Below are 20,447 nucleotides of genomic sequence, written 5' to 3'. Positions count from 1 at the left end.
TTACCTGTAACCATTGACTGAAATATCCACCTGAGGACAAACAGTTCATTATGCCATCAATTTAATAATCTATCATGTTCAGAGAGTGGCTGAAAGAGATTTCTGTTATCGGGCACTTGAGGACAGCGGGGAGGAAATGTCAGCCATGAGGCAAATTAAATCTCACACCTATTTGTTCATACAAAGAAAATCAGGGGAGATTTAAATGTCGTTTGATGGAAAGTGCGGATGAGACAGAGTCCTATCTCTGTGGCCGTTCAGACAGTCATCAGTGATAACCACAGAGAAGCTGCCTTTCCATACGCTCCCAGACGGAGAGAATGACAGTCCATTTAAAAGAACAGAGTGGGGGATTAAACTGGAAGGTGATGAGCAGTGTTTCTCACGCTCTCCCTCTGCTTAAAAGTATTGAAACAAGCTGCAGGTCGCTCCAGTTTCTGCTGCCATCTATAAATTGTTGGACATCTTTGAAATGAGATGGTAGACAGCTCGTCTGGGCCTGTGATGGGTTTGTTTCCCTGTAAATATGGAATTCTATTGTGCAAAATAGTGCGATTAAATACTGACCTTACCTCAGTTGTCAATGTCTGATATGTGGCTCTCGATCTGCAATACAAGAAAAACATTGATTGTGAGATTAATGAAGACACAAATGGGATGCATCATTCCCCATTCTTGTGTGGTGGAAATGTGGAAATATTAAGACAAGCATGTTAAGTCCATACATTTTACAGTGCAGGGAGCATCCATATGGTTTAATGTTGTGTAGGTGGCATTATACTATATTAATGCGTGTCAGTTTTTCCATGGTCAGGAAGCATAAGAGGCTATTCAGCCATCCAGCCATTGATTAACGTTCAGGGCTTCAGAGTTTTTTTGTTGTTATTTTTTTCAATTGAGGAGCAACGCAATACCTGTAGGATACAAAGCAAACTAGTTTTATCCTTCAACATTTCATAACACCAAGAAGATCAGTGACGTTAGCAGCAAAGGATGTTAAAGAAATACATTACAGCAGTACTTTACATTATATTATATTAATTAATATCCCCGTCTATAAGCAAAATGTGAAACGCGTGTGGATTGTGTAAAAGACACGGTCGCTGGTATCTTGTCAACTTGGCCGTGAAACCTGGTCAGATTGTTTGACTCATTGTTTCTAAAAAATATGGTTGGTCTGAAACTATCGTTGCACATAAAAAGAGCAAAACTAACAATACGTTGCTCCTGTTAACAAGTATTGTTTCACTGTGTGACCTGCACACCTGCTGCCTTTAGGGCGGGTTCACACCTAAAAGTCCGTTATCTGATTTGAATCAACACAAGGATGATACATTGTTGCATTTTTTTCAATCGGTCTGGTTTGTGTTCACAAAAGTCAAACTCAAACGGCCCAAAAATTGTAAACAAAAGACAGGTAGCCACAAATGGCCATCGGTTATCCTAAAAACATCCTCGCAATTACATCATGAGAATCGTCTGCTTCTTATCTTGTTGGTGCAGATGAAGGCTGTCGGCAAATGAACGGCTGGTGAGACTGTTGAGATTTTCAAACTTAAACTGGACCGGACTACCAGACTAAACAAGGCTGGTGTGAACGCGACCTTAAATATTGGAGCACCAAATGTCTATCTATTTGCACCTGAAAATAGTTCCCTTAAAATGAGTCAAGCTTACTATGATTTCCAGTAAGCAGCTATTTTAGGAAAAGGTTTAGGTTTAATAAATGCACACTTGCCTTTTCAAAAATGAGTCTGATCGGCGCAACGCTTCTAATTCAGCTGAAGTATTTAAGGACTGAGAAGCTGCACTTTCCCTCTCTCTGCCACGTGCATGTCTGTATGAGTGTTAAAAAGCTGCACTGGCAAATGCACAGATGGAGCCACGTAATAGACTTTTTGTTCCTAATTAAATTCCAGATATTAGTTGTTATTAGTTTGTAAAAATTTGATCAGTACTTGGTAAATCGGGCCAAGACACCCTGCAGGGGAAGAGCTGCCGTTTTGTCTCAACTCTTTTTTCTCTGTTATTTTGAGATTGTTAGGGAGCTCAGTACACCTTTGTTACCCGTTCTTTTGTGTTAGTTTCAGTATTGCGGTTTAGCTTCCTGTTAGGGTTGTTATGTTTGTTAATTTGGCTTTGGTTCTCCCTGAAGTTATTCAGTGTTTCATGTATTGCAATAAATCTTTGATATTCTGAACAGTATGACTCCTCGGATTCCTCATTTAGTTTTATGAAACTCCCCATTCCCCTAACCCAGTTTGAAGTTGTAATCACTATAGACATAAAAAATAAAAAAAAATCTTGCAGGCATTGTGCTATACCAAACAGCTCTAGTAACAGGAAAGATACTAGCTATTGATTATCTATTTGGTCTAATTAAATTAGGAGAGAAACAAATGTAATTAACATTAAATCACAATTTATCTTTAAAGGGATAGTTTGACAAATTGGTCTTAGCACAAAGACTAAGGACATAGCGAACACCAACATAATACCAATACCCCCCTCGATTGTTTAATCTGTACAAAAACACAAGAGTAAAAAATAAATAATGAACCCTGCTTGTTTCTAGTCTTTGTGCTAAGCTAACTGGATCCTGGATACAACTTCAAGTTTACTGTACAAACCTAAGAGTGGTATCATCTCATCAACCTCCTCACCAAAAAGTAAATAAGTGTAACTAATTTCCTAAATTGCCAATTTCACTTACACTTGAGATTGTGACTTTTAAAAACAGCACATGCAGCAAGACATACAGCGAATGTAAACGACACACACATTCACACTTACTAATCGACATCCATCCATCGCACACATACTGTATATATGCATATTTGCTTTTACTTCACAGACAGGGGAGCTCAGTTACCCCACTCACTCATTGCCGAGACTGGAAATGGTGACTCGGCCTGCTCACCATGTCGCTGGCGCCTTCGTCTTCAAAGTCGTCTTCACCGCCATCCGTCATCTCACCCGCCTCCACCTCGGCTGTCCCCTCCGCTTCCTCTCTACCAGAGTGGTCTGCTGCATCTCCATGGAGACATTCACACACCTCCTCTTGTTTCCTCTGCATCTCTGGCAAAAGAGAGCGAGATGGAGAAAGACTGGTAGTTAACACACAAGAGCATAATAGATTTATTGAACTGAGTTTCTTTTTTTTTTCCAGGCAAGCTACTCAATAAAGCCTTTTTTTATTTCTTTCTATATTCCTTTGTCCTCTTTCCTCATACGCTCTGCATCTTTTATTTCGATACCTGGTGAGCGCGTTCTGTCTTTTCCCCCCCATGTTTACATGCACACCCCACTAGCCGACAGCTGCTCCCTCCCCTCTGTCAAATCTCACCGGCGTCAGAGCGATGTGTCCGCTCAATCTTCTCCAGCCTTCCCAGCAGTGAGTCGATCTTGGTTTTGATCTGTGACAGCTCCTTTTTTATTGTCAGGAGCTGGTCTGTCTTCACTGTGAGAATACATTAATAAAGTAAAAAAAAAAAAAAAAAAAAGCATAGTTAATGTGATGTTTGATAAGGAAACAGCCACAATAACAGCAACAACACCTGCTGAGCTGCATCGCTCTGAAATGTCTTGAAGGCGAGGTTTGTTGCCAGAAATGTGGCTGAGGCACAATCAGTGAAAAGGGCACGGGGGAGAAAGTTGTGATATTTCACTGTGCTGCGTTGTGAGGAGAATATTGATCGCTGTCTGTGAGAGTTTCAACAATGCAAACTATGGAACAACTGAACAACTTTCATACAATCTGAATCATACTTTTGTTTGGCTGCCACCCAGCAGTAACAAACACTAGTCATGTTTCTATCCAATTTGTATCGAGAATCCTAGGCAAATTGTTATTAATATACGTGTTTCCATTCTCTACAGTTGTGCGCTAATTCTCGATGTCAACTGCCAATCTGCAGGAGAAAGAAGGCTGATAAGCTGATAACGATGTAACAGTGGCAAGAATGAGCCAAAACATATAAAGCAGAAGTAAGCGATCCGGTCGTTTTCGCTAATGCTGCGTTCCAGGCCGGCTTTTGAAACCGTAAGTTACAGCTTCAAGTCACAACTTACGACTTTGTAGCGTTCCAGGCAACCCACTCGTGTTTTTCCGACCTGTTTTACCTGTGAAAGTCACTATAACGGCCACTTGTAACTTCTGACCCGTGAACTCGTACCAGATCGAACTGGTACGACCTCACAGGTCGGAAATTCACGAGTTACGGGTTGCCTTGAACGCACCATAACAGTCCTCGTCCCTACGTCACCACATTTAGGCGCATCCCTTGGCTGCACACGCAGCCCTTCATGCCGTTCTCTCTCCTCATTGGATAAAAATTGTAGGATACGCGAAATGTTTTCTCCTCGGCTCAGAGCAGAGCAGAGGGACTGACAGACCCGTGTTTCGGTCCAAACACTCTATATAAGTGATTGCTGTCGGAAGATATAACTATTTAAGACTTATATTAACACAAAAATATCGCTTACTTCTGCTTTAAGTTGTTGCTGTAAAACTAAAACCATAAGCTGGAGAAAAAAAAGTCTCCTCTCACATTATACCAAGTCTGTACAACCATTGTGAATGTTAAAAAAATATATTGATGAGAGCACTTCTAACAGCTGAGGTCTTGCGATGTGGCAGAAAGAAGGAATCGGCTTTTACTGTTGGCTCGTCTGCAACCTGTCTAGAGCCGAAGCAATCAGTCGATTAGCTATACGACGGAAAATTAATGAGGAGTAATTATTGATTAAATGCCAAAATGTCAAAAAGAAATCATTTGTACCTACGTCTTAATATCAAGATTCACTGCTTTCCTTCGTTCTCTCTGACACATTTTTGAGTTTGCTCCCTTCATTCATTCTGACCAATCAATAGATCAATATAGCCAACTGGCAAATTAAGCTACTACATATGAAGCTTGAAGTTGAAAGGCTCAGGGGAAAAAACAATCAGGAATAAATTAAAGATTCTTTCACATAGAAATACGATACAGTACATAAGTTATTTTCTTTTTCTAATATAACTTTATATCTTCAGGTTTTAGACTGTTGGTTAGTCAAATGAGCGTTTTCACTCTGATGAGACAATAATTGTCAATTATACAGAAATGAAAATGATCATGTTCTTCATATACAGTAGTAGAAATGTGAAATGGGGGGGAAAAAAGGGGCAAAGGGAACATACATTTAGGTCCTGTGATGGAGGAACCGGCATTGAGCGCTCGAGAGGAGGATGAAGAGGAGGAAGAGGAGGAAGAACAAGCCCTGACTGGAAAAGAAGATTTGGCTCTGCGCGTAGACGGGACAACTAGTCGCGAACGTTTGATGGGGATCACAGCCCGGGTCGGAGGCACCACACGCCCGTGGTACTCAAAGAGTCTGAAGACACATGAAAAATAAAGTTGTAGCAATCCCAGCAACAATAGAAAGATATTACAGTGTAGAAACTGGTTTTTAAAAGAAAGGGAGAGAAAACCAAACAGCAAAATGCGTCATTGAGTTGCTGGTTGTTTTCAGTCATTTCTGTGGTGTAAAGACGTTGTTTTACAAGATACAAGAAGGGCTTACAAAGCTCCTAATAGACATGCTGCAAAAGATGGTTGTACATATTGAACAATGCCACAACCGTTCGATCAAATCCTGTTCCCTGTTGCCTATGACATATCAAATTGCTAAAATAGCAATAATGACTCAAAGCTAAAGGATTTGACTCTCTGGAATATTGCAAAGCAGAGGAAGTAAACAAACCAATGAAAATGTCAGAGGGAAGATGCATTCTTTGCCTTGCCAACGCAAATGACCAGCCGGGGGACTATCTGACATTCAGTACTCGCCTATGCGGATAAAAGCATCATTAGAAAGCCCAATGGAGAGGAATAAAAACCTCCCCAATATGACATTCATTATGCCTATGATAATGTAGTTACTTTGCCTCAGATGGAAATGGGGCTATTCTGCTAAAAACTCATCTTCATCTGAGTAGCTGTCTTGGAAAATGGGGAGAATGGAGGGTTTACAGTGAAGGGCAAAAAATCCGGAGAAATGGGATTATGAAATGATGTGATAAAATGATATGAAAGGTTAAAACAAAGCAAAAAGATAGAAGTACAGTCTGGCTGCTACTTTTATTTGTCCTTACTATTTACATACCTGCTGTAGAAATCATCTCTGTAGTAGTCATAGTCAAACTCGTAGCCACTGTGAACATCAAAGACATTATTAATGTTGCAGTATTAAAATTATGCAATATGTTTTTTTGTATGTATTACCAGAGAATAAACAAAAAACCTGCCAGAAGACTAAGTGATAATCAAAATATATGCGATACCTATACATACATCTAAGCTGAGTGATCTCAGAAACAGAATACTTTATTATCCCCCCCAGGGAAATTGATTTTAGACTCAGCTGCTGAACATCACCGTCTCCATGATATGAGAACCAGCTAAGAATAAAACCCTAGCCTACTAAAATAGGCTACACTAAGAAAACTAAGACACAACTAAAACTATTCTATATATTGCACATTATTCAGCACCAAACACCACGGAAAACTGATAATATTGCACAACCCTGTAGTAACATTATTCAAAATCTTTATTATTGATGTAGCCTAGGTATAAATTCATTTTTAAACTGTTTAACCCTACATTGGGGCAGTACTCTGTAACATTTCCCTGAGGGCAGGGGTTCATACTCCGTGGAGGATATCGGATCAACTTTCTGCTGAATCCATTTCTGACATTTTCAAAATTCAAAATGGCTGTCTAAACCGGAAGTGACCAGATTTGAACCGCCAGTGGGCCGATTTTGATGGATTTCAAAATCTGGTCACTTCCGGTTTAGACAGCCATTTTGAATTTTGAAAATGTCAGAAATTGATTCAGCATAGTGTTGTCACGATACCAACATGTTGGTACCGGTATCGGTACCAACATGTTTTTCGATACTTTTCGATACTTTTCGGTACTTTTCCAAATAAAAAGAGAACACAACAAATGTCATTATTGGCTTTATTTTAATAGAAAATCTTAGAACTATAACATATGCATCAGTAAATAATCAGTAAATCAGTAAACAGTTACTGCTGCTGCAGGATTAAATGTCCATCTATATTAATCTGAACTCTTCCTAAATTAAAATATTAGTGGCCTGTTTAAAAATGAATATCAACTTGTTTTCTTTGCATTATTTGAGGTCTGAAAACACTGCATCTTTTTTGTTATTTTGACCAGTTATTATTTTTGGGAGAAATTGTTATCAGTAGTTTGAAACACAAACGTTCATGTTACTAAAACACACACACTTATTGTTTCCCATACGTTAATTCTGCCGCCCCCGCCCCCCCCCCCCCCCTCCGCGTCGCGCTCCTTCGCTGTGCTCACTCACTCACAGAAAGAGAGAGAGAGAGAGAGAGAGACTATGCATGCCAGTGGTGATCCGCGGTACAAACGAAACGTAGCAGTGTTTGCATTAATTAACGAGTCTGTGGCAGCCGTCTCTCTCGCGCGCGGGCACACACACACACATAAACACAGGCACGTGGACAGGTGGCGCTGTAACGGTAATAAAAACAGCACCTTGCTTCGTTTCACTCGCTCGCTGCGGCTCAAATTACAATGCGGCGACTTCACGCGGCGACGTCACCGCTGCCGGCGGCGCAAAATGAAAGTACCGGTCCCATCTAAGTGCAGTATGGTACCGTTTTAAATGCGTCAGTACCCCGGTACCACTCTAGTACCGGTATACCGAACAACCCTAATTCAGCATCATCAATAACCCCTAAAACCACTCCAATATTGCCCAGATCAGCCAAGTCAATTTTGTTGAAATATTGCCCATATAGGCAATTATGCTACTTTATGCTAATTATGTCAATTATGCTAATTGCCCAATATATATAAGTTAGCATCCGGCAGTTTCTGAATACTGGGGACCCATACTATCTATTTCTAACATAAAACTTTGGGGTACTCAACATTTCCGGGTACTCATTGTTGGCAAGTAGACTACTTTGGTTTTTACATACGTTTTTTTAAACATGTTCATTTCTGAACTGAAGAGGTGCTGGAAGGCAGAGACAAAGAGGCAAGGCTATTTAGCAGGTTAGATGTTCCCCAGCTGATGGTTTAGCTATAGCTGGATAACCCGCATATTCATCTTCTCGGCTAATTCTTAGCATCAAGAAAGCAAATGTGTGAATTTCCCATAATGTTCAACTGTTCATTAAAATACGAAATAAACAGCCTTTATGTTTTTGTTTTGGTAAGCTATTGGTAGCTACTGTCTGTCACACGACATTTTCATCGCTCGCTCCAAAAAGGATTCTGGCTGGTGCTCCACCTGGCCTGCCAGCGAGGATCCTGAGCACATATTTCACAGACAGCAGAAGGTACAGCGAGAAAAGTAGGTCAGCAAAGCGACATCCAGCTGATACAGAGAAATAATAAGACATTTGACACGGACCTGTACAGTGATGAGAGAGGCCTCTTGGAGACCATCTTAGGCCTGTACGGTTTGGGCTCTCCTGCCATGTTGATGTCTGGAAATAAAATGAGTGTCAATGTTACGATAATGATGCAGAAATGTTCACAACAGCAATAAAATTTGCACTTTTTGAAAATATCATCATGAAATAATGAAGATGTCATTTCTGGGGTGACCTTCAACTTGGCTGTTAACAATGATTAACTGATAATTAGTGGCCAGCTCTTTCCAGTGAAGTCATTTTTAACAAGTGCAGCTCTCCCCAGTGCTTCTCTTTCTAAATGGCCATGACATTATTTTGGACCGCTGCTCAGAAGAATTAAGCAAGACTTGACCTTGGACCTTAGAAAATTTCACTAATTCCTGATATCTTAAACAATAGACAAAGCGATTAATCCAAAAAAATTATTCCACAGCAAATTCATGTTCTTTCATACATCCAATGTTTTGAAAAATATTCCTAAAGATGAGCATTTCAGTCTGTAAACTGAGCATTGTAGCAATAATAAAAAATAAATAAAAAAAATACAGTGCCCTCTTCTGAGTGTTGTCAACAACCGAGCTCACTGAATGGATCAGTTCATGAATGTGAATGTGAATGTGAGCAGCGTTCACTCTGGATGCCAGTGATACGGCATGATGTCTTCATCATAGGCACGACCCAGCAGCAATAATGTGTTTGCTGGCGGTACAGAAAACATGTATTGTTGCTGAAGACAGTTTGTTTGACAGAAAAAAAACATGTTTTTATGCTAATTGTGCCCGAGAGGTTTTTCCATATACAATATAGCTACCTTCACTGCATGTTGTTTTATTCCACTTCCAGCAGCACATAGAATAATAGTAATATCTCAACATATCATACATAGCCTACCATATAGGCTACATCTTTTCTTTTCTTTTTTAATGTTACATGCAATTCGTGTCTGCTTCTTCAAGGGTAGAATAATTCATTTAGTTTGGGAGAGTCAGTGCTTTGGGGGTAGTGATGGATGGTCAAAGGACGTTTTATTGAAAAAGAGTAGCAGCCAAGAAGACGAACAATTGTGAATTAGCTAATTTTTATTTCTATGAAATGAACTTTGAACTGGTTCCTTTTAAGTGGAACTGGCGCAACACCACATTTTCCACACATTACTCCAACACAGATGTTCCTGTTGTCAAAATCTCCACAACAGCTCCTCTTTAGAAACTGAGAACAAACTTCTTTGTGGCCTGACCACCACTTTTCAACAGACTACACCAAAACAGGAACATGTTGTCCTCCATCAGAAGTAAAAGCATTAAGCTCAATGTAACCACTTTGATATTTTTCAGACAAAAGCGACACATAAAAACCACACTAAGCAGCTCGCAGTATCCAAACAGCTAATTAGAGGATTTTCTTTTGAGGGGAAAAAGAGTGCAAGGTGAGATTAGAGAAAGAGCATCGCTGGCAAAGGCTGGAGGGCTGATTCCAACTAAATCACTTCTCCTATGATTTTCACCTCTTAGCTGAAGAGATGGATTTCTTTTTCCATCTTTGAGAAATGGATTTCATGTGGGAAACTTTTCCAGCATTCCTCTACACAGGGCTGAAATCTGTGCTGTTAAACCCTGCAGATTCACAGACAGTCGGTGTTTCCTCAAGGTGTCTTTTGAACAATGGGAGAGAAGAGGCAGAGGCAGAGGCAGAATTTCTTACCATACAATTACCCTAACAGCAACCATAATATACTACACAGAAGAATAATTTGCATGGCACCCACAACCGTGTTTCCAACTGCTTCAACAAAACTCCCTACACCGTTAAAAATCCCTAAAAATGTAAAACACAACATGATAATTTTGAAATCATGACAAAAAAAGCAGTTCTTAGAAAAACAAAGTTGCCAGTGGTGCTTTTAATTACCCAAACCGCACCGAGCAAAATGTTTTCAACCATAATATTTAAAAAGAAATTACATTCAATGGGCATTCACTGTGATATCAAAGAAAAAACATGAGCAAAGTGGTTTTTATCTTGATGCCCAATGCCCAAAGGACACAAAGTCAGCCTTTGAAGCACAAATGCATTTTCACTGAATAGACAGTAGAGTTGAGACAGTCTGTTCTGTTCTGACAGATGTGGGTTTTTTTTGACGGATAATAAAGTTCAATATGATCAATGATGATGGACGACGCTGTGACATATAACGAACAAAATGTACGTAAGAGATGAATGTGCTACTTCCACATAAAACCAAAAACGAACAAACAACATCTTTCAGAAACTCGTTTAAGCCAAAAACAAAAATGATATAAGGAACTGAAAAAATGATGCTGGCGTCTAGAAACAGTTGCATCATGTATTGGTAAAACTAAAAAACTAAAAAACTAAAAGTTTCCTGGACGATCAGAGAGAATTACAGTATATAACTTTTGTAGCTTGCATTGAATCAATAAGCGATTGTTACTTGATTCCCTTTGCCGATAGTGTATGTTTTGACCTGCATGCTTGTCTATAAATTTCACCTGTGCTTGATGTGAACTGACTTTTAAAGTTTCCATAGAAAATAATTGCATTTTATTTGCTTTTCTCTTAGGACTCTGGGTTTCCCGCAGTAATATTCACATTCACATTTTGTGTGCATCTTTTGTCTAAACATGTAAAAATCCACGTTACTCAATATGCATATATTTTCTGCTGCACTGCGATTATTGTTGCTTGAATTAATGGCATGGGATTAGAAATACAGTATGATCTGATTTAGTTTAGTGGCCGAAATAAGTTTTTTAACCTGTTATGGTCAAATATGCATGCTCTTGTATTATTGAGCCAATTCTGAGAAAAAAGAATCTAATTCTAATCTAATCTAATCTAATATATGTTATGCTGTATGATAAATGTTATAAATTAGTGACCATAAATTGCTGATGGTGCATGCAGGAGTAATAAATTAATTTTTCTCTCTTTATTGCTGCTTAAGTTTATATTTGGTGTCACTTCCTCAGCTGACCTCTTTATGTGAAGAAACTTTAGAGTCTGGTCACAAAAGTGCTATAAAGTTAGAGTTAGTTAGATTTATTATTTGATCAATGCAAAAATCATTTTGGATGATTCAAATTAATTCAGTGCTTGTCAGACAAAATGATATATTCATCGATTAATGATTCTGTTGAAGAATTACTTTGCAGATGTGCTATGTCACTGAAATTATTAAGACATTAGATAAATGAGTGATGTTATTTAAAGTCTTCTAGATACAACGTGTCAAATGTGAGGAGCTGCTGTGTTTAATATTGTTGATAACGACTCAGACAAAAAAAATAACTTTTAAGGTCTGGTTACTTAAGCCTGCAATTCATGTAGCAATTAATCAAAAGTCTAACAAACAAAACCGACTCTTGATGGAAGTATTTGTTAGTCGGGCCTGTCTAAGCACCTGCAGGGCTCTGTGTGATGAAACTAGCCAGGTGGATTGAGGTAGAAAGCATTGATTTATTTAGTGAGTTCACTCTAGTCCATCGTGGCCCTCGATGAGACAAAGCAGCAGAGAGGCAGAAAACTTTGTAAAGATCTTAAGAGCCTTGAGACAAACGAGTCATTGCGCAAAACAGAACTTCGAGGGCCATAGCTTTTCACCCAGTAGACAAACAAAAGTTTAAAAAAAGTAAAAATAAAATCCCCTTCACATGCATAAGTGGACTTGTGTGACTCATCTGCACACACCTCGTGGCTCTTGTGCTGACTGACAGCCTCTTCCGCCTGCCAAGAGCCCTTATGCGTTAAACCGGGGCTGGTATCACTGGGTTTAGTCTGTCGGCTTGTTGTGACTGCTGCTGCTCAAACTCAGCTCAAATCAGCCTTGAGTGCCGCTCAAGGTCATACACAAAAACACAAACAAATATCAAACACCGTCTTTGCACACACACACACATATACACACACACATACACACACACACGAAGGCGGGCTCGCTCCGACAAAAGCAGGAGAGATCCCTGTGTGGTGGATGAGTCACCTCTTCATAGCTTCAAAAAAAGTTGCACAGATAAAACATCAGCTTTGCATCAACCGCCCTGGGGATCACAAACTGTGGCAAATGTCATGACAGGAGCTGAAGTTGAGTCAATTTGCTGAAGGCGTCGCAGTGGCTGATAATGAAATCCTGAGCAGCGAATGAATGATGTTAATGCAGAGAGCTCGATTAAAAAAAATGCAAAATATCACACAGACTCGAGTAAACAACATCACTGCTTTTCTTTGTTTCTGTTTTCACACATCTGGCTCACACAGACAAATACACACACACACACACTGGAGCTGCTGCACATTTCAACATATTGTCTGCAGGTCACCCGTGGTGCTGCTCTTTCTCTCTCTCTCTCTCATCCTCTTTATTCCCTCTTTTCCCTCCTCACTCTCCCTAATGGACTAATGGATTGGGGATGTATCAGCCGGTCTCAGGTGCACGGGGACTCGCTGTATCATTATCATTAGGCTGCAGGAAGATGTGAGGAATAGTTCAGGCTGTAACGTCGTCTGCTCTCCTCTGGTCCCCCCGCTAAGGTCATTAAAGAGAGAGCCCAGCACTAAAAAGCAAAGTAAAATGAACGCCGCCACCTCACGACGCCACCCAACCCCGCACAACCCCCCCGACAGACACACACTGAGCATCTGATTAATTACAGTCATTATACTAATCATATACAAAAATGGCTTGAGTATGTATGCGTGTGTGTGTGTGTGTGTGCGTGTGTTCGCAGAAACCGAGTGTGTATCCGTAGAGAGAGAAAAAAAAAGTTGAGCCTGGAGATAGAGGAGATAGAGATTGTGTTGCTAAGCAATAGCCACTTAGGACTTGATTGATACTGTAAACTGTATGCAGCATTGCACTGAGAGGGAATATAAAAAGCGACTTTATGTTGAAGCCGTTATGAGCGAGATGGCCGCGGCAGAATAACATAACATCCAGACAAATTCACAGACTATACATAAAAGGCCGGCGCTGACGGTGTAAAAACCGCCGGGCGTCCTCTTTGACTCCCAAGAGGCCGTTCTTCTTCAACGCTGGTTAAAATGTTAGAGCTGCAGCCAAATGTGCTGCTATGAGAAGATGTTCTCAAGGTGCGTTTGCACTTAACACCTGAATACTCTGTGCCAATAAGAAGGTTACGTTTTTACTGGCACGGCTCCACTGACTATAAGTTTATGCACTATAAGAAAGAAGCAGTGTTTTATGTGCGCTTCAGTGGAAACAATCATATTGACATAAATAAAACTCTTTACAACGCAGCCAGAGATTTACAGTGTAATTTAGTTGTATAAATTAGGTACCAATAAAATATTTACTGGGTCCTGGCTGGTGCTTCGATGTAGGAACAGTGTAACAAAACAAGACTATATATGAGCTGAGGGAGTAACAACTGGGGGTTTTAACAGAAGGGAGAAAGGCAGAGATAAGATAGACAAAGATTATTACGATGAGTATGGGAGATAATAGAATTGGAAGATGGCAGTTTGGTTTTTACAGGTCATCAGCACCCAGAGCAGATTATTATGTCTATATATCTACTTTTTTTTTTTTTTTACATGGAATCAGTGGAGACATTAATATTGTTGTGAAGATTTGTTCCAGACAGGCAGATAGGCTGGAGTAGATAGCAAGCGAGGAAGAAAAACTACAAAATAATGAACTAATGTACTAATATGACATGTGGATGAAAGTGGATCAGAAATAGCTAATCTTGAAAGTTTAATGAGCAAATTATTGAGTATGATTATCAGGCGGCTATTATTCCAGAGTTGAATATTCGTCTCAGTCTTTACTTGCACGGTAAGAATAAGGTTGTAGGCAGCAGATTTCCTCTTGCTGTAACTCAGAGGTTAAACAAGTTACATGAGTTATAATGTTTAATAAAGTCCTGGTAAATTTGGCAACATCTGTGCTTTACTGTAGGGACAGAAAATTCATTATAATACTAAAAAGCATTAGGCTATTAGACTGTAATGTTATAATAATATCTTAGTATAATATCATATCATACTATTGTTTTATTAGATTTAATGTCAATTGCACATATTATTAAAATATTTATCTTATTCTAGCCTATAAGAGCACAAACCACCAGACCCATACACTGTAAACTGTCACTTTATTTTTCTTTTTTAAATTGTGACGGCGATTGCATGTGTATTGGTTTGTTCTTTTTTGTTGGAGGCACCTATTGGAGATCACTGAAGTTTCACTGTTTTTATACAAAGGAAATAAAGCGCGTCTTTCTGTCTTATTTCATCATATTTCTCGTAACACTGTGAATTTCCTCACTATGGGACTTTTAAAGGAATATATCAATACTATCTTATCTTATCAACTTTAAAAAATAACATCAGCTTTTGAGTGTTGAACAATGGGATGTCACTAGAAATGCACCAGTCAAACCTCAAACAGTGGGAAATGATGAGGAAATAGTGATGGAAATATGACATCTCTTTTAGTTTCATCCAGCTGTTTTTATACGGGTGAATGGAAACGATTTTAACGATTATAGAAAATAATTGCTAGTCAGTTCAAAGAACTGCGATCAGGCAATTATGTAATAATTATGACAGGCCTAGCCGACGTGTTTGCTAACAATATAGTAAATAAGTCTGATATTTGCTCACTTTTATCTGTTTTGTCTCCACCAAGCTGCCACTGTGCTATAAAGTATATTCACTCTGTCAGCTCTTTGAATATGAAGTGCACAGGACAGGGTTTTTTTAAAAGAGCTTTTTAATTGATAAATTGCTGCCTGCAGTGGAAACAGTGTTGGGGAGAAGAAAGTTTATTGTCCGAAAAAACTATACAAAACAGTGAGATAAAAGCTGAAACACTTTACAGAGTTCTGACAGCTCTCTGTGGGTTTATCATCATTAGCTATCTGTTTCACACAGACATTTAATCAACTGCTCTTATAACCATATTGATCAGTGAAACCCAGAGGATTGTAAGGATAATGATATTAATAACGTGAGCTTTAAGGTTTTCCATTTCAATCAATAGGCAAAACTTTACTGAGTTTTCTTTTCTTTTTTTTCCAAAACTTGGTTTATGAAGCACTGCTTTACACATACAAGGAATGCAACAATAAAACCATTTTAGTAAATATTCATATGCAAGTGAAGGAAAAAATGTTGAAAAATAACAAATAAATTGGGACAAAGAAGCTTAATAGCCCTTTAAAAATAAAACATGGGTTTTAAAATGAGATTTAGAGAGCCGGTATTTGCTATATGGTGATATATATTGATAGTAGAGAAATATCTTTTATTCATGTAGTGACATTACTTTCAGACATTTCTTCCAGGGATAAGCAGGACTTCTCTGAAACAGAGTGCTATAAAACCTTCTCACAGGGTTTTGTGGCTTATTCCTGCACAGTCTAGTCTAGAGTAGCTTTAAAATCACAGTCTCAGAGGTCAAAGGAGGCTTTTCCACTGTCTCCCCTCATCTGTGTACAAGATGAAAGCATCAATCTCAGGCTTTATTCTAACTGAGCATCTCTTAACGGAGAGGATGTGGCAGAGTTCACCAACAGTTTCATCCATCCTCACTGCAAGAATACAATCACGGCCACCTCAGGGCGCTCTCAGTTTGTCTTCATTCATATTAATGAAGCTCTGCTCAATTACCTGTGTGTGTGCTGCCGTGTTACTGCCTGTGTGTGTGTGTCTATTTTAGTTTAGTTAGATATAGACGCCTCAGCTCAGCCGGCCCTTGAGCCCTTTGTCTGGTTGTGTAGAGTCATTATAGCTGGACAGTGCACAGACAGAGTCATGGCGCACACACACACACACACACACAACTTGAAGTCCTCTGTGATGGGCTTGATTTGAAAAGGAAAAAGCAGATAAATAAGCGAATAGCCTTTGTGCTGCTTCTATTTAGCCATGCACAAGGTGAATGATCGAGTATTAGGAAGTTTCCCCTCAACTGGGGTCTAGCAACCCGGCCTTTTAACCCCGTCCGCCTTAATCCGTGGCTCTATGGAAACGTGTAATGGGAATAATTGGGAAGTAAGAGGCGGTACATTTCCTCCCTGAACTAATGCCTAAACATAATCTTTTGGCAGGCAAAGCATCACTTCTGGCAGATAACAAACTCCATCTCTGCCGCCGCACGCATCCCCTGAGCAGGTGAGCGGTATTTGATTAAGAGATCATGCAGGCACCTGTGTGAATACAAATGTGCGACTAAGAGACATCCTGCATGACAGCGGTCGCAGATTCAATCTCCGCTGTGTTCCTTCGCCCTGTAAATCTGACAGGGAAGGCTCGAATAATCTCTGATCTTGGCTCAAGGGCACAGGCGGCTTCCTGTTTTTATTACACCTGAGAGCGTGTTTTCCTCAGACAGGGCAGGGTGACTGACAGGTCCAAGACTCACACACACACACACACACACACACACACACCGAGACGCCACTGTGCATCTGTGGTGTATGCACTAGAGTGTGTGCGTATACTCATTATCATGAGGTCAGCATTATCTCGGTGACTCACAATGTAATTATTCCCAGTAACAATGCATTTACAGATATACAGATACATGGCAATTATGGAAAGTCAATTAAGCATTTTTATGTAAGACGATGAAAAACTATGGGATGATGAATAAAGATATCATCCTCCTACTAGGGATGTCACAATTACTTGTTTTCACAATTAATCGCGGTATTAAACGCCACAATTAATTGATCGTAAAGATACCGTCACTTTCCAAAAAAAGCTTATGTCTGAACCGTGTCGGCAGATGTGCTCCAAAGTAAAGGAAAATGCACAGATTCTGGTCCATTTATCTAATGTAGCATTGAATTGGTAGGAATTTAAATGCTAGAGTGTCATTTGTAATTTAAAACAAAAGATTTAAATTAACTTAAACATTTGGTATGGATGACAATTAATGACTTGACACACACTTAATGACACTTTACCTGGCGGATTAATAATTGGTTATATATTAATAGATATTTAAAATATTTTATAATTACTAATGTATATTTTAACTATATTTGATTTTACACATTAATAGTGTTGTGAAATTACTTAATGCATAATAATCGTGATAATCGTAGTACCGTGATTATTTCTCTGACAATAATCGTACCAAAAAAATCTATTATCGTGACATCCCTACCTCCTACAAATTAAGAGTTCAATCTATAAACAGTCTGAAGTCAGTTACACAGGGAAAATTAAAAGAAATAGTCACAATTCACCTCTGATGTCTAAATTCATCCTTTGCAGAGAAGTGTACTGTATCTGGTTCTTGACAATCCTACATTTGTCATGGATTCTGGGTGAACTGAGACAATTTCCATACTAAAATCTGAGTGAGAAACCTCATCATAGCGCTCAGCTCCGTTCCCTCGCCAGTTAATTGCATGAAATTCAACATTAGCACAAACTCTCTCTCTCTCCGCAGTGCCGGCCTGTTCTGCTGCTGTTCGGCTTCTTAATGAGGCGCCGCCGCTCAGTACTTCTGCTGACTCGTCAACAGTTTTCACGGACAAACAAACAAACATACAAACTCACAAAAAAAAACTGATTAAGTCCTCACAGCTGTGAATTTGTAACAGGTGACTGTCTGTGTTCTCTGAAAACTCTTCCCCGTCTAGCTCGCTGCTGCTGCTGCTTTACGAACCACATTTCACACGTTCATGTCCTTTGGTGCCAGTGGGCAGCAGGTGTCGCTGCTTGTTACCATGGAGACACTGTTAGCCCAGTGGTGCAGGTGCTTTACCCAACTTTGTAGGTTTACAAACAGTCGTCAGGCTTTGGAAACCTACAGACACTCGACAATCAGGACAAACCAACCAATCACAATTCGGCAACATGTCATAAATGCAGTAGTTTTGGTTTTATGCAAACTGAACACGTGCAGAGCTACATTTGAAGAGTTCATTTGCAAAAGCAGATAAACGCCATTTTGAAAAAAAATGAGCTGACGCCATAAGTTGGGTTTCCATCCACCTTTTCTTATGCGCATTTTGTGAAAATGCGCATAAATACTTGAATGGAAACGCCAGAAATTCGAATAAAGGCAGTAAATGCGCATAAAAGTTTATACGCTTGGAGGAGGTGGATTTGTCAGCGTATCGAATAAAGGAAATGCGAGTTTTTGTGATGGAAACAGATTATGCGAATTGAGCCAGAGTTTGTGGGTGAAGCTGCTGGACTTCACCCAGCGACGCCCCGGTCTCCCAGCTCTCCTCTCTGCACCGCAACACAAACGCGCTCCGTAACCCATAATCTTTTGTTTATGACGGTTAAGACTACACAAACACACGCCGTAACATCGTTATGTAACTTATTGATTTTTCACCGGCTTCGTATGTAAACAGATGCACATGGAGGAGAGGAGCATAACCAAAACAGCGGAAAAGCGAGCGGACTGTCACAGTTCCTACTGTCTTTCTGTGTAAATATCTCATGTTACAACATGAAAACCTGCAGCTTATAGGCAAGGCAAGGCAAGGCAAGGCATCTTTATTTATATAGCGCATTTCATACCAAGGCAACTCAATGTGCTTTACATAAAGACAAAAACATTAAAAAAAGAAGCATAAGACAGAATAAAAACAAACAAAACACTAAAAACAGAGTTAAGAGCAAGAGCAAATAAAAGTAAAAGAAAAAAAATAGATAAGTTTAAAGTTCTCAGCTATAAGCACATGAAAAGAGAAATGTTTTTAACCTGGATTTAAAAGTGCTCACAGTTGGGGCTGATCTCAGTTCTGCTGGTAGTTTGTTCCACTTGTGAGCAGCATAACAGCTAAATGCTGCTTCACCATGTCTGGTCTGAACTCTGAGCTCCACTATCTGACCTGAGTCAGTAGATCTCAGAGCTCTACTGGGTTTATACTCTACTAACATGTCATTCATGTATTCTGGACCTAAACCATTCAGTGATTTGTAAACCAGGAGCAGAACTTTAAAATCTATTCTGTAGCTGACTGGGAGCCAGTGTAAGGTCTTAAGAACCGGGGTGATGTGATCTGATCTCTTTGTTCTGGTTAAAACTCGAGCTGCAGCGTTCTGAATGAGCTGCAGCTGTTTGATACTTTTTTGGGGGAGACCAGTCAGAAGACCGTTACAGTAGTCAAGTCTACTGGAGATAAAAGCATGAATCAGCTTCTCCTGATCAGTTTGGGACATAAAACCCTTAATTCTGGATATGTTCTTCAGTTGATAAAAGGCTGATTTGGTAACTGATTTGATATGGCTGTTGAAGGTCAGATCTGAGTCTATCAGCACGCCAAGGTTTCGGACTTGGTCTTTAGTTTCTAAAGACAGTGAGTCAAGGTGTTTACTGACAGCAACCCTCTTCTCTTTATTTCCAAAAACAATGACCTCAGTTTTTTCTTGATTTAACTGAAGGAAATTTTGGCTCATCCAATTTTTGACTTGCTCTAAACAGTGACATAATGACTCTATTGGACTGCAGTCATCTGGAGACAGTGCAAGATATATCTGTGTGTCATCTGCATAACTATGATAGTTGACATTAGAGTTCTGTAGAATTTGACCCAAAGGCAGCATATACATGTTAAACAGAAGGGGTCCAAGGACTGACCCCTGAGGAACTCCACACGTCATAGCCACTCGATCGGATTGATAACTACCAATGGTCACAAAATAACTCCGTTCCTCTAAGTAGGACCTGAACCATTTTAGGACTGTCCCGCTGAGTCCTGCCCAGGTTTCCAACCTGTCCAGCAGTATACTGTGATCCACAGTGTCAAACGCAGCACTGAGATCCAACATGACCAGAACTGACACCTTGCCTGAGTCAGTGTTCAACCTTATGTCATTTAACACTCTAATAAGAGCTGTTTCTGTACTGTGGTGAGGTCGGAAGCCTGATTGAAATTTGTCAAAGAGTCCACTGGAGTTTACGAAGTTGCTGAGTTGATTGAAAACCACTTTCTCAATGATCTTGGCTATAAAGGGAAGATTT

General features: G+C 39.6%; 1 protein-coding gene across 4 annotated transcripts in view; it reads right to left on the bottom strand.

The window, feature by feature from the left end:
• Window positions 1-20,447, bottom strand: part of ralyla (RALY RNA binding protein like a) — a 110,305-nt gene that overhangs the window by 58,958 nt on the left and 30,900 nt on the right. For 3 of the 4 annotated variants that reach the window (XM_085806088.1, XM_085806086.1, XM_085806089.1), the window contains exons 3-8: window positions 8,464-8,539; window positions 6,148-6,195; window positions 5,183-5,376; window positions 3,347-3,460; window positions 2,921-3,078; window positions 568-606 (exon numbers count right to left, since the gene is read on the bottom strand). In XM_085806088.1, coding sequence (XP_085662214.1) covers window positions 574-606; window positions 2,921-3,078; window positions 3,347-3,460; window positions 5,183-5,376; window positions 6,148-6,195; window positions 8,464-8,539 — 623 coding nt within the window. In that variant the 3' untranslated portion in view covers window positions 568-573. The remainder of the gene's footprint in view (window positions 1-567; window positions 607-2,920; window positions 3,079-3,346; window positions 3,461-5,182; window positions 5,377-6,147; window positions 6,196-8,463; window positions 8,540-20,447) is intronic. The other variant, XM_085806087.1, reaches the window with a different exon arrangement.

This window comes from Trachurus japonicus, chromosome 17 (genome assembly GCF_045865225.1).
Source record: "Trachurus japonicus isolate A0001 chromosome 17, Traja_1.0".
NCBI lineage: Eukaryota > Metazoa > Chordata > Actinopteri > Carangiformes > Carangidae > Trachurus > Trachurus japonicus.
Note: the sequence above shows the minus strand (reverse complement) of the source record. Positions and strands in the feature narration are given on the sequence as shown.